This window comes from Hemibagrus wyckioides, linkage group LG07 (assembly GCF_019097595.1).
Source record: "Hemibagrus wyckioides isolate EC202008001 linkage group LG07, SWU_Hwy_1.0, whole genome shotgun sequence".
In the NCBI taxonomy this organism is placed as follows: domain Eukaryota; kingdom Metazoa; phylum Chordata; class Actinopteri; order Siluriformes; family Bagridae; genus Hemibagrus; species Hemibagrus wyckioides.
Genome location: NC_080716.1, coordinates 30,955,077 through 30,968,076, shown reverse-complemented (window position 1 = coordinate 30,968,076; position 13,000 = coordinate 30,955,077). Strand labels below are relative to the sequence as shown.

Sequence of the window (13,000 nt, the reverse complement as noted above, 5' to 3'; positions counted from 1 at the left end):
CCTGTAATACCGGCGGGTGGTGCTAGGAGGGGGGGGGGCGATAGTGAGCAGCAGGAGAGCCTCACCTGTAGATGAAGAAGTCACACCCTGCCAAGTCATTACAACGCACGGAAAAACTCATTTGTTTCTTGTGTGCTTTATTGTTGTTTCAGGTGAGCAAGTGATGTCATCGCACCTTATGTTTACAGAATGATTACTGAATGTTTGTTTAATAATTCGCTATGTTAGTTTTAATACACTTTTGGTATTAAACCGTTAATAGAAGTGAATACATCGGCACACATGTGGTGGGAATGTAGCTGAATTGGCTAGGCTAGCGGAAACCACGCGGGTTGCGGCGACATAACAGAATAATGGTAGCAAATTAAGATGTGTTCGAGATGCTTTGTTGGGATAGCGCAATGGTAGTTTGTTAAGACGTTTGTATTTTGCTAGGTTGGTTATCAGTATGTTGATAAGATACCAGTATTATGTTGATATGAGGAAGTTATATGTAGTTAAATGCTTATACGTTTGTATAACTGTTTGCACATTTATACATGCCTAAGATTACAGAGAATTATTGTATAACCTGGTACACTTTCTGTATGCGTGTTTGTTTGAGGATTATTGTTTAATTATTATGGTATTATTGTAAAGAGGTTAGTGTTTTTGTTATAAGTAAAAGCTACTTTTCCTTGAGTATCGTGTCTACACCTGTAGATGAAGAAGTCACACCCTGCCAAGTCATTACAACTCACGGAAAAACTCATTTGTTTCTTGTGTGTTTTATTGTTGTTTCAGTTTCAGAGTGTGACCACAATAAACATAACCAATGTGCCACCGGAAAAGCCTGTTAATTCTGTGTGTGCAACATAAACTTGGCGAGCCAGCCAGGAGGAGCTGCTGATTGGATGATAGCTGAAAGAGACAGCTCCTCCCTGAGACGAACCGTAGGAATACTAGAAGATCCATCAGGGCAGAGAGTAACTCCCGATGACCACAATGGAACAGCTTCAAGACTGAATTAGCTCCAGTTTGCTGGCGTTAGAGAAGCCTGAACTGATAAAAGTGTGCTACTATCTAAAGTGCAGTGAACCAGCAGGTGAAGGATTCTCAGACCAAATAAGGCGAGTGCTGATTAGGCTGGCGGAGAAAACACTTGATGGAATTGAGGAAAGTTTGGAAGCGGAACAGTATGTAGAAAGCCTGAATGAACTTCTCCATTTCATTGAGTCCCTTAAGAAACCAGCTGAGCTTGAGGCTTCACCAGTGACTCTGACTGAGATAGACAAGTTAAGAAAAGAGTGGCAAGATCTACAACAGGCACAGGGAAATGCTCGTCACACATTAGAGGAACAGATCAAGCTCCTTGAGGAAAAATATAAGGGGACAAAACATGAATCGGAGCTGAAAGAGCAAGCCACACGACAGGATCCAGTCCCTGAAGTCACTCTGAGGAGAGAGTTCCGAGTCACTGGACAAATTGGAGAGGCCGGCCAGAAGGACAAACTATCATACACTAGCCTCACCAATCAGATTGAGTCAGGAGTAAGGAAGGGATATGCAGAGGCAGAAATCATTGAAGCAGTTGTGAGAGCGGTGAGTCCTGGTCTTCCTCTCCGGGAACTCCTTGAAATTAAGCGAGGCCTTACACTGTCCACATTAAAGACCATCCTCAGGGGGCATTATAAAATTGACTCTTCGTCAGATCTCTTGCACAGACTTATGAACATCTCACAGGAGCCGAAGGAGTCTGCTCAAAGTTTCTTGTTCCGAGCCATTGAACTGAGAGAAAAACTACTGTGGGCATCTGGGGATGAACAGGATGGGGAACAGTTCAACCCTGAGCTTATTCAACGGAAGTTCCTTCGTTCTGTGGAAACTGGACTTCTAAATGATGCAGTTAAGTTCCAAGTCAAGCCATATCTCAGTGATCCTAAAGTAGCAGATGAAGTGCTAATTGAGAAAATCAGTGAAGCTGCTAATCTGGAGTTGGAGAGACAGGCAAAGTTAAAGAAAGCAGTGACTCCAAAACCTTTCAAGTTAAGTGAAGTGCAAGCAGTAGAACATGTCTGTGACACTGAGCAACAGGTAAGCAGTGGGATGGAGACTCGGGGGAATGAGACCCTTTTGAAAAGGAGCATTGCTAGTCAAGACAAAAAGAAACCGGTACACTACAGAGGGATTGACAGTAACACCTCAAAAGCTATCGAAGACCTCAGAGCAAACGTCATGGAAATGACTAAAGTCTTCCGAGAGACAATGGAAGCGACCAGATCACAGTTCCACCCCCAAGTGGCTCCATTACGAGGTGAAAGGAGGCCCAAAGGCTGCCATTCGTGCCAGGAGGCCCAGAAAGGTGCAGAATGCAGACACTGTTACCGCTGTGGACAAACTGGACATCTGTCCCGGGGTTGCCGACAGCAGAGGCCGGCATCGGGAAACGGGAGGGGAATGCTGAACTGGACCAACCAGTAGTCCACTCTGTCACTGGGTCCCATGCTGGTTCTGACGTGCAACACACATTCAGGCCTGTACAAAGCAAGCAAGACAATGAAGAAAATAATATTCAACCTGTCCCTCACCCAGATGTGACCACTTCCATTGACAAGTCATTGTATCTTGCAACACCCCGGCTCCTCAACATCATTGGAAAAAGATGTCTAGTCCGTTGTCAGCTCAATGACCTCACAGTAGAAGCTTTATGGGACACAGGAGCCCAAGCCAGTATTATCAATGCTGAGTGGAGAAAACAATATTTACCATATACTACTGTCAGGCCTATTAACGAGCTACTGGGGCCTGGAACACTCACTGGACTAGCAGCAAATAACAGAGAGAGGTGAGCTTTCAATTGGGTGATGATGCTAGCACAGAAGGAACTTTGCAAGTACCCATGCTGGTAGCGAGTAATGCAAATGTAGCTGAAAACCCCATTATCAGTTACAACGTCATAGAAGAGATAATTGGCAGATGGGAGAGACAGAGACCACAACCTCATACTGTCCAAAGGGTAAGCAAAGCTTTCTTTATACTGAGCAAAAACAATGCTTAGACTGTTAAAGACTGTGAATTCAAATGTGACTGTTGGAGTAGTGCGAGTTGGTAAACAGAAGGTCCAACTTGGAGCAGGACAAATAACCACGGTGTGTGCTCAAGTTCACACTGGAAAACAGTTTCACGAACAAAGCCTATTATTTGTTCCGAATGAACCATCACCACTACCTGAGGGCTTAGTAATGCAGGAAGGTGTTGTAGACATAGTCGATGAGAAGACAATGAAAGTGCAAATTGCTATTGCAAACACAGCCAAGCACACAGTCATGCTTACACCGCGACTCGTACTAGGTCACCTTGAAGTGATAAAGACGACTTATCCAGTGCCGGCAGGCTCTCTCCAGAAGAATGGAGGCCGGATGGAACATGAGACAGAACTGCCAGCACCCACCGTGCAGACATGTGGGGTGAGTGTTACACCACAGCAGTCAGAGAGACCAAGTCAGTGGAATCCTCCAATAAAACTTGAACATTTGACAGAGACACAGCAACAGATTGTGCATCAGCTATTGAGAGAAGAGTGCAATGCTTTCGCATTTGATGATAATGATGTTGGTTGCATCCCCTCGCTTAATATGCACATCACACTCTCTGATGAGACACCTGTGCAAAAGACATACATATCCGTGCCTAAGCCTCTTCTGCAGGAAGTAAAGGAGTACCTTCAGGATCTGTTGAATCGAGGGTGGATAAGCAAGTCAAGGTCTCCATACTCCTCGCCAATTGTTTGTGTAAGGAAAAAGGATGGAAGCCTGAGACTTTGCTGTGATTACCGGGAGTTAAATCGGAAATCTGTCCCAGACCGACACCCCATCCCCAGAATCCAAGATATGCTCGACTCCCTGAGTGGCAGTTCTTGGTTTTCAGTCTTGGATCAAGGCAAGGCCTACCACCAAGGATTCCTTGATGCAGAGAGCCGACCTCTAACAGCTTTTATAACTCCCTGGGGGCTATATGAATGGAATCGTATTCCTTTCGGCCTTAGTTCAGCACCGGCCGAATTCCAGAGGAACATGGAAGCTTGTCTGGAGGATCTGCGTGATGTTGTCTGTCAGCCTTACCTTGACGATAATCTTGTTCACAGTGCCTCTTTCAATGATCACTTGAGCCATGTTCGCACAGTACTACAGAGATATCAGAAACACAGAGTCAAACTCAGCCCCCATAAGTGTGAACTGTTCCAAAGAAAAGTTCGTTTTGTGGGCCGTATTGTGTCAGAGGAAGGATATTCTATGGATCCAGCTGAAATAGCCCCAGTACAGGCCCTGAAATTCAGAACACCAGCAACAGTAGGAGATTTGCGGAAAATGTTGGGATTCTTGTCTTATTACAGGACATACATACCCAATTTCTCTTGCCTGGCAAGACTTCTCTATCAGTTGATAGCTGCACCACAAAATGCACTACCTCCTGAGTCAAAAGGGAAAAGGAAAAGAGTTGGCCCTAAGTCAAAAGGACAGGTATCCCCTAACACACCCATAACCTGGACACAGACTCATCAAGAAATATTGAACACTCTAATTGATCACTTAACTGAACCACCGATCCTGGCATATCCTGACTTCACCCAACCATTTGTCCTTCATTGTGATGCATCACAGGAGGGCCTGGGGGCAGTCCTGTACCAGAAACAGAAGGGGAGGATGACAGTGATCGCATATGGGTCAAGAACACTGACGCCACCTGAGAAAAATTACCACATGCATTTGGGAAAACTTGAATTCCTGGCTTTAAAGTGGGCAATTTGTGAGCGATTCAGAGACTATTTGTTCCATGCTCCACACTTTGAAGTGTACACAGACAATAACCCCTTAATGTACATCTTAACAACCACCAAACTTAATGCAACAGGGCATCGTTGGGTTGCAGAACTGGCCGATTCCAATTTCAGCATCAAATATCGGCCAGGGAGATGCAATGCAGATGCCGATGGTTTGTCAAGAATGCCACTGGACATTGATCGGTACATGAAACTGTGCACAGAGGAGATGAATCAAAATGTGATTAGTGCTGCAGTGCAAAGTGTGACATTATCCTCCAATGATGTTCCATCGTGGACAAGTGGATTTGACATACAAGCTATTCAACTAGTGGAAGATAAAATCTCACTGCCCACCAACCTGTGTCTCTCGTATGAGCAGATCAAACAGTCCCAACAGAGAGATCCTGTTATTAGTCGTGTTCTTGAGTACAAAAACCAGGACATTCATCCATTTGGACATACTCTGAGAAAAGAATCAAATGATGTGAGACTTCTGCTGAAACAGTGGACAAGACTACACTTGAGGGATGATGGAATCTTATACAGAACAGCAGGAAAGAGGAACCAACTTATCCTACCCAGAGAGTACCACCAAACAGTTTACAGGGAGTTGCACCAAGAAATGGGGCATCTTGGAACAGAGAGGACTTTAAGTTTAATCCGTGAGAGATTCTACTGGCTACATATGAAACGGGAAACAGAACATTTTGTGACGTGTGAATGCGAGTGTCTGAAAAGAAAAAAAACCCACAAGAATACCAAAGCCCCATTAACTACCATTCGAACCACATACCCATTCCAGCTTGTGTCTATTGACTTCCTCCATCTGGAAAAGTGCAAAAATGGCTACGAGTACATACTCGTTGTAATGGATCATTTCACACGTTTTGCCCAGGCTTACGCCACAAGGAATAAGTCTGCAAAAACAGTAGTACAGCACGTTTTTGGTGATTTTGCACTCAAATTTGGTTTTCCTGAGAAAATTCATCATGACATGGGAAGAGAATTTGAGAACCACCTGATGGATCAGTTGCAGAAAGTTTGTGGTGTGCATGGATCTCACACAATGCCATATCACCCAATGGGCAATGGAAGTGGAAAGATTCAACAGAATACTCTTGTCCATGCTTAGAACTTTGAGTGATGCTGAGAAGTCTGACTGGAAGAACTCACTGTCAAAAGTGGTCCATGCGTATAACTGCACCCGTTGCGAATCAGCTGGGTTCTCACCATATTACCTGTTATTTGGTCGTTCACCTCGCCTACCCATCGATCTCATGTTTAACCTGCGTGTAAATGAGAAACAGCAGAGTTATGTGGAGTATGTAACAGACTGGCAAACACGGATGCAAGAAGTTTACGAGATAGCATCAAAGACTGCTGAGAAAGAGGCTTTGAGAGGAAAGAAATTTTATGACAAGAAAGTCTATGGTGTTGAACTTTGGCCTGGCAACAGGGTTCTACTCAGGAACCTAAGTGAAAAAGGGGGCCCGGGTAAACTGCGATCACACTGGGAAGATTGTGTGTATACTGTAGTCAGGAGAAAAAGCCCTGATAGTCCAGTTTATGAGATCAAACCAGAAAAAGGAGGACAGAGTAGAATTGTACACAGAAACCTCCTTCTGCCCTGTGATAGTTTGCCTGTGGAAAAGCCAGAGAAACAAGAACACCGGACAAAGACAAGAATACAAAGAGCTAAAGGACGAAAAGAGCCACAACGACAACTCAAGTCAGACTCAGACAGTGATGATGAAGGATTTGAACTGTATTGTAAACTCCCATACCATTTTAAACAAAATGGGAAGCTTGTCATGCTGAATCCTGAGGCTGCACCATTTGAACCTGTAATAACGACTGAGACAATACCAGAATGCCAACCTGTTTCTGGAACTGAGGATTTGGACATCACTGTGGCTGAAGACGAGAATGTTCCAATGGAAGATAGTGTCTCTGCACAGGAGACTCAAGATTCTATTAGCGAACCAGACGCACCACAGCCATCAACTTATCCACAGAGACAGAGGTGTCAGCCAAAGATTTTGGATAGTGAGCAGCAGGAGAGCCTCACCTGTAGATGATGAAGTCACACCCTGCCAAGTCATTACTTGAATTGGCTAGGCTAGCGGAAACCACACGGGTTGCGGCGACATAACAGAATAATGGTAGCAAATTAAGATGTGTTCGAGATGCTTTGTTGGGATAGCGCAATGGTAGTTTAAGACGTTTGTATTTTGCTAGGTTGGTTATCAGTATGTTGATAAGATACCAGTATTATGTTGATATGAGGAAGTTATATGTAGTTAAATGCTTATACGTTTGTATAACTGTTTGCACATTTATACATGCCTAAGATTACAGAGAATTATTGTATAACCTGGTACACTTTCTGTATGCGCGTTTGTTTGAGGATTATTGTTTAATTATTATGGTATTATTGTAAAGAGGTTAGTGTTTTTGTTATAAGTAAAAGCTACTTTTCCTTGAGTATCGTGTCTACACCTGTAGATAAAGAAGTCACACCCTGCCAAGTCATTACAACGCACGGAAAAACTCATTTGTTTCTTGTGTGTTTTATTGTTGTTTCAGTTTCAGAGTGTGACCACAATAAACATAACCAATGTGCCACCGGAAAAGCCTGTTAATTCTGTGTGTGCAACATCTTCAACTCCCAATCCTGTTTTTGGTTCACATTAACACACATTTCCACTTCAATACAATAATCTAGTGATTATAGTTCACATGTTGAATGTCCACCTTCTAGTGGACAAAACTTGCAATTACATGTAAATACCAAATATTGGGCATGACTCTCATGACGTCACTCAGGTGAAATAAAACCTGAGCTCAAAGCAGTTTCATAACCAAAACCAGATCCTTTCAGCAGGACTCAATCTTCAGTTTGAATCTTCTGCCTATTTCTTCAAAGGATTAAAGTCACTGCAGATAAACTCTATAGGTAAGATAACAGGAACTCAGAATGGAGGAGGAAAAGAGAAAAATTAAAAAATCTTAAAAAAAGAAGAATAAATTAGAATATGTTTTTTCAGTCCTACTGAATACAGTGTTCATTATTTAAGCAGCGGTGAATGTATTTTTTTTTTCACATTATTTTAGTGCTATTGATAAAATCACTTGCCTATTTAATCCTATTTTATTTTTTTAATACCTCTTTTGATCTTACTCTAATTAACACATACATATATATCAATTATTAAACCCTCTTTCTTCTATCTATCTATCTATCTATCTATCTATCTATCTATCTATCTATCTATCTATCTATCTATATATATATATATATATATATATATATATATATATAATTTCAGAAAGAGGGCTTAACAACTAATCAAGAGAAAAATCTGTTTCTCTTTCAAATTTGAGGTAGGAACAGTTACTATGGCAACTTAAACTGTGAAGCTAACCAGTTTGGTGGCAACTTCTTTTAAGCTGGATTTAGCAGTGACAAAAATTTTCTAAACATGAAGCGTAGCCTTTCCTAGAATAGACGCTAAATTTGTCACAATGTTATAAAATGTAACGTTACAATTTTTTAGCAAAATCTTTACCATCTTAAACATCACTTTTGAAAAATGACAGATTTTGGATATTTTTGTAATGCTGAACAATTTTTTATTTAATTATTAGGCAATATGCTCATGCTTTTTATTCATTTACACATCATTTAAGCTAGTGAATATCAAAGAATATGAAAATATGCCTTGTACCCAAGAAAAATGTTGTTGAATTCTGTCATTGTCTGATAGATAATCCATCTTCATCAGATTAGCTGGCAAGACATAGTCCGAACTGGTACATGTTTGACAGGTTATACTTGTTCTTCAGCTTTCCTCATTATTTGATAAAATTCTTGAATGCAGGTTTGAGATTTTTCATTTCCTTGTTGTTGTTTTGCTGACCCCATTAAATGGCTCCATGAACGAGTCACCACTGTTAGTCGAGCCCAGTCAGGTTACCTGGAGGTACTGGTATCCATGCCTAGAAACACCACCACCAAATTTAGCTCCAATGTTGGATCTGTGTAACACTAATCTGAGCAGCATACACATTTATACAGTTTATCCCACTCTTGTGTTGTGAATATACTCTTATAAGAAGGATGACAAGAGCATTGTGCAACTGGATGGCTACTGTATTTGATCTTATTCCTGTATGCGTTCAGTAACAAAGGTGGGTTTCGGACTCTGTCAAGGTTGTATTTTATCTCCATTCCTCAAGGTGGTTTTCATAGACTGCAGGATATCAAGACACAGAGAAGGATAGAGAGCTGTGCAGTATAGGGGATAGAGGCAACATCCCTGTTACTGGCAGATCTGATTTCTGACATGCACTCAAACATTTCACTTCTGAATGTGATAAGGCTGGGGTGAAAAATGAAAAAAGAGAGTGAGATACTTCCTATCAGGTAAGGAGACAGACCAACTGGTAGAAGAATTTATGTATTTACTTCAGTTATTGATGACTGAAGTAAAAAGATTGGTCCAAAGTTCAGTGTGTAGCTGTTATATAATTATCAATTACTCATGAAACTCTCTGTTTTCTAGTTTGTCTACATCTAGTAATGGTCATGAGGTATGGGTTGCAAATACAGTAGCAATATTGCAAATCTCCTGTTTGGCTCCTACTAGAAAGGTATCAAAGGCATCCCACAGCTTGGTCATCATGGGATTCAGTAGTCCAACCACCTTAACCACTTCCCTTTTGGAAAAAAATTCCTCTACCATGAAGAATGAGTTCTGTGGTCAGTGAGTTATCAGTTTGAACTCCTGAAGTAATAGCAGAAAAAGGATGAGTGAGCCACTGAATTTTTTTTTAATTCACCATGAATGCACTTTAGTTAGAAATAATCTATTCCGATTAATGATCTCACACTCTGTGCACATAAAAAAAAATAGAAGAGATAACTTAATGAAGTGTCATGTATGAATGTTTTAAAACAGGATGTTTTTGTGGTCTAAATCTATACCCCTCATGTCTCCCATGTCAGTCATGGCTTCCTTCAGCAGTGTCCTGTGTGAAGATCAGCTCCAGTGTCCCATCTGTCTGGATGTGTTCACTGATCCAGTCACTACTCCATGTGGACACAACTTCTGTATGATCTGTCTCAAAGAGTTCTGGGACAGCAGTTCACACATCCAGTGTCCAGTTTGTAACAGTGATTTTCCAAAACGACCTGAGTTATGTGTGAATACGTTCATTTCTGCACTGGCTGCTCCATTTAAGAAATCAGTTCAGGTGAAATCCAGCACCTCTACAGAAAAACCCACACAGTCACAGGTGTTCTGTGAGGCTTGCTGTGATAAGAAATGTACAGCTATGAAGTCCTGCCTGATCTGTATGGCCTCTTATTGCAAGACTCACCTGGAGCCTCATGAGAGAGTTTCTTCATTAAAGAAGCACAAACTGATGGAGCCTGTGGAGAACCTGGAGGACTACATCTGTCAGAAACATGAGAGACCCCTGGAGCTGTTCTGTAGAGATGACCAGATGTGTGTGTGTCAGTTCTGTACTGAGGGAGAGCACAAAACTCACAACACTGTTCCTCTAGAAGAAGAGAGTGGAGAGAAGAAGGTGAGAGACTGATAATTAATAATAGATAATAGAAAATAAGATTACAAATGAATTGCATTTGGGAATATAATGAAAATTCATACAATGTTAAATATTTGTCTTAGATTCAGTTGGGAAAGAAACAAGCAGAAGTTCAGCAGATGATCCAGGAGCGACTGAAGAAGATTGAGGAAATCAAACACTCTGTAAATCTCAATAAAGTCTTTTAACTAACATACAAAATATCACTTTACTGGACATATTATTAGAATCAGGATATAATCATGCAGAAACAATGCAGAAAATAATTTAACTCAATTTGTATCCTCTTAGAAAACCACAGAGAAGGAGAAAGCAGACGTTGTGGAGATCTTCAGCAATCTGATGGGCTGCATTGAGAGAAGCCAGGCTGAGCTGCTTAAGGTGATGGAGGAGACACAGAAAGCAGCAGAGAGGCAGGCTGAAGAGTTCATTAAAGAGCTGGAGCAGGAAATCACTGAGCTAAAGAGGAGAAACACTGAACTGGAGCAGCTCTCACACACTGAGGATCACCTCCACCTCCTACAGGTCAGAGTCCCTCTGTTTCTCAATAGCAATGCAGCACATGACAGGACAGCAGTCCCTATGCTGAGGGATTTCTCCTCTCTCCTGATGTACTGTAGATTTACCCGTCACTGTGCAGCCCTCCACACACCCAGGACTGGACTGATGTCACAATTAACACTCAAGTGAATGTGGAGACTCTGATTTCTCTGTCTCATCTTCAAGAAACTCTCAGTGAGGAAATGGAGAAGCTTTATCAGATCAGTATGTGTTTAATGATTTGTTTTGTCAAGATTCATACTTTAGATTACTGTTTTTTCATAACCATAACATCAATCCATAAAAGAAACAAAATATAATTTTATCAGATAATAATGTTCAATATTATTTTCCAAACAGAACTGAGGAGAATTCAACAATATGCAGGTTTGTGAGCTCTTATTGATCACATGACTAAATTTATATAGATTTCTTCACTGTTCCACACTGTGCAGTGATAAAACTGATGTACACTGTGTTTCTGTCTCTCAGTGGATGTGACTCTGGATCCTGATACAGCTCATCCTGATCTCATCCTGTCTGATGATGGGAAACAAGTTACATGTGGGGAAACAGACCAGAACCTCCCTGATAATCCAGAGAGGTTTGATGAATACATTAATGTGTTGGGAAAGGAGGGATTCACCTCAGGGAGATTTTACTATGAGGTGCAGGTCAGTAAAACTGATTGGGATTTAGGAGTGGTCAGAGGGTCCATTAACAGGAAAGGGGAGATTACAGCCATCCCTGCAAATGGATATTGGTGTGTGGGTGTGAGTGACGACTGTGGATATGTGGCTATAGACTCTCTTCCTGTGTTCCTCTCCTTAAAACAGGCTCCTCAGAAGGTGGGGGTGTTTGTGGATTATGAGGAGGGTCTGATCTCCTTCTATGATGTTGATGCAAAGTCTCATATCTACTCTTTCACTGGTCAGACTTTCACTGAGAAACTATATCCATTTTTCAGCCCATCTCAATATGAAGAAGGTCAAGATTCAGCACCACTGATCATCTGTCCTGTTAATCCAATGTAATCCCAATTTTCCAGTCATAAAAAGTATTCTTTATCTTTCTTGATAAAGATTTATAAATAAAACTTTTTGGCATTGTCCATCATTCCTGATATCTATAGTTAATACAGTTTTGCTAATCGACAGAAACATGATTAGAACTGAGCCTTGCAATTAAAATGTCTATCAAAATCCAAAACATTTCAGTTTCTGCCATTTCTAATTGCAATCAAATTCGTTCCTAACTCATCTCTACTCAAATTCTTTTTCTCCTGTTATATTTACTTCCTAAGATCTTAGATATTTGGAGTCTACTAAATGCTTTGCCTAAAACGCTTGTATAAATGGCTTTTTTCATTTAAAGAATCTTGATGTGAGGATAAATCAGAGTTCTGTAAAACATGACATGATACGTAAATGATTTGATGAGAGTGCTTCTCTAATACATCAAGAATATGCAAGAACATTGAACTGAAGATGATTGTATACTTCGCCGATTTATTAAATTAATATTATTAAAATTATATAACATGAAAGTAGAAGTATAATGAGAATAAAATGATGATGATGGTAATGGTTGTTGTTGTTGTTGTCTTCAGTACACAGAAAAAGTGAGATAACTTACCTACAGTGGAGTGTTTCCTTTTCAGCCCATGACTTCATGAAGGCTTCATTAAAACCCTGTCCTGTCCTGTTTTACATAAATAATAACATAGCATTTGAATTATTCATTTAAACAAGTGTAAAGTATTTTAATAATTTAAAGAGCATGACTGAATATGATAAAAGCACAGAAATTCTTCAATAGGTGTTTGTGTGAGTTCAGCATGACTCCGCCTGTTACTGTGAGATTCCTGAGTAACATATTGACTGTAGTTAAAGGATACAGGGTTGATTGTGTATTTCATGAACTGGATCTGTTTCTGTCAAACTAAATAATAAATAAAATCCAACAACATTAATATAATGAAAAGAAAAATGTAGCCTGAATTTTGCTGCAATATTGTTTATAAGAAATTTATTTAAAAAACAAAAT

At 40.6% G+C, this 13,000-nt stretch overlaps 1 protein-coding gene across 1 annotated transcript; it reads left to right on the top strand.

Annotated features, from left to right (window-relative positions):
- Positions 1-9,796: 9,796 nt before the first annotated feature.
- LOC131356363 (zinc finger protein RFP-like) lies at positions 9,797-11,988 on the top strand. The gene is made up of 6 exons (XM_058395318.1): positions 9,797-10,393; positions 10,498-10,593; positions 10,706-10,939; positions 11,035-11,179; positions 11,315-11,341; positions 11,447-11,988. Exons 1-6 carry the CDS (start codon positions 9,803-9,805, stop codon positions 11,986-11,988), a joined length of 1,635 nt encoding a protein of 544 aa, XP_058251301.1. The 5' UTR covers positions 9,797-9,802.
- Positions 11,989-13,000: the final 1,012 nt, after the last annotated feature.

What these genes read in the sequence shown, in the direction of transcription:
- LOC131356363 (XM_058395318.1), top strand. Translation starts at nt 9,803, where the DNA reads ATGTCAGTCATGGCTTCCTTCAGCAGTGTCCTGTGTGAAGATCAGCTC. An exon ending in AAGAGAGTGGAGAGAAGAAG is followed by an intron (nt 10,394 to 10,497) that starts GTGAGAGACTGA and finishes TATTTGTCTTAG; the next exon opens with ATTCAGTTGGGAAAGAAACA. An exon ending in GGAGAAGCTTTATCAGATCA is followed by an intron (nt 11,180 to 11,314) that starts GTATGTGTTTAA and finishes TTTTCCAAACAG; the next exon opens with AACTGAGGAGAATTCAACAA.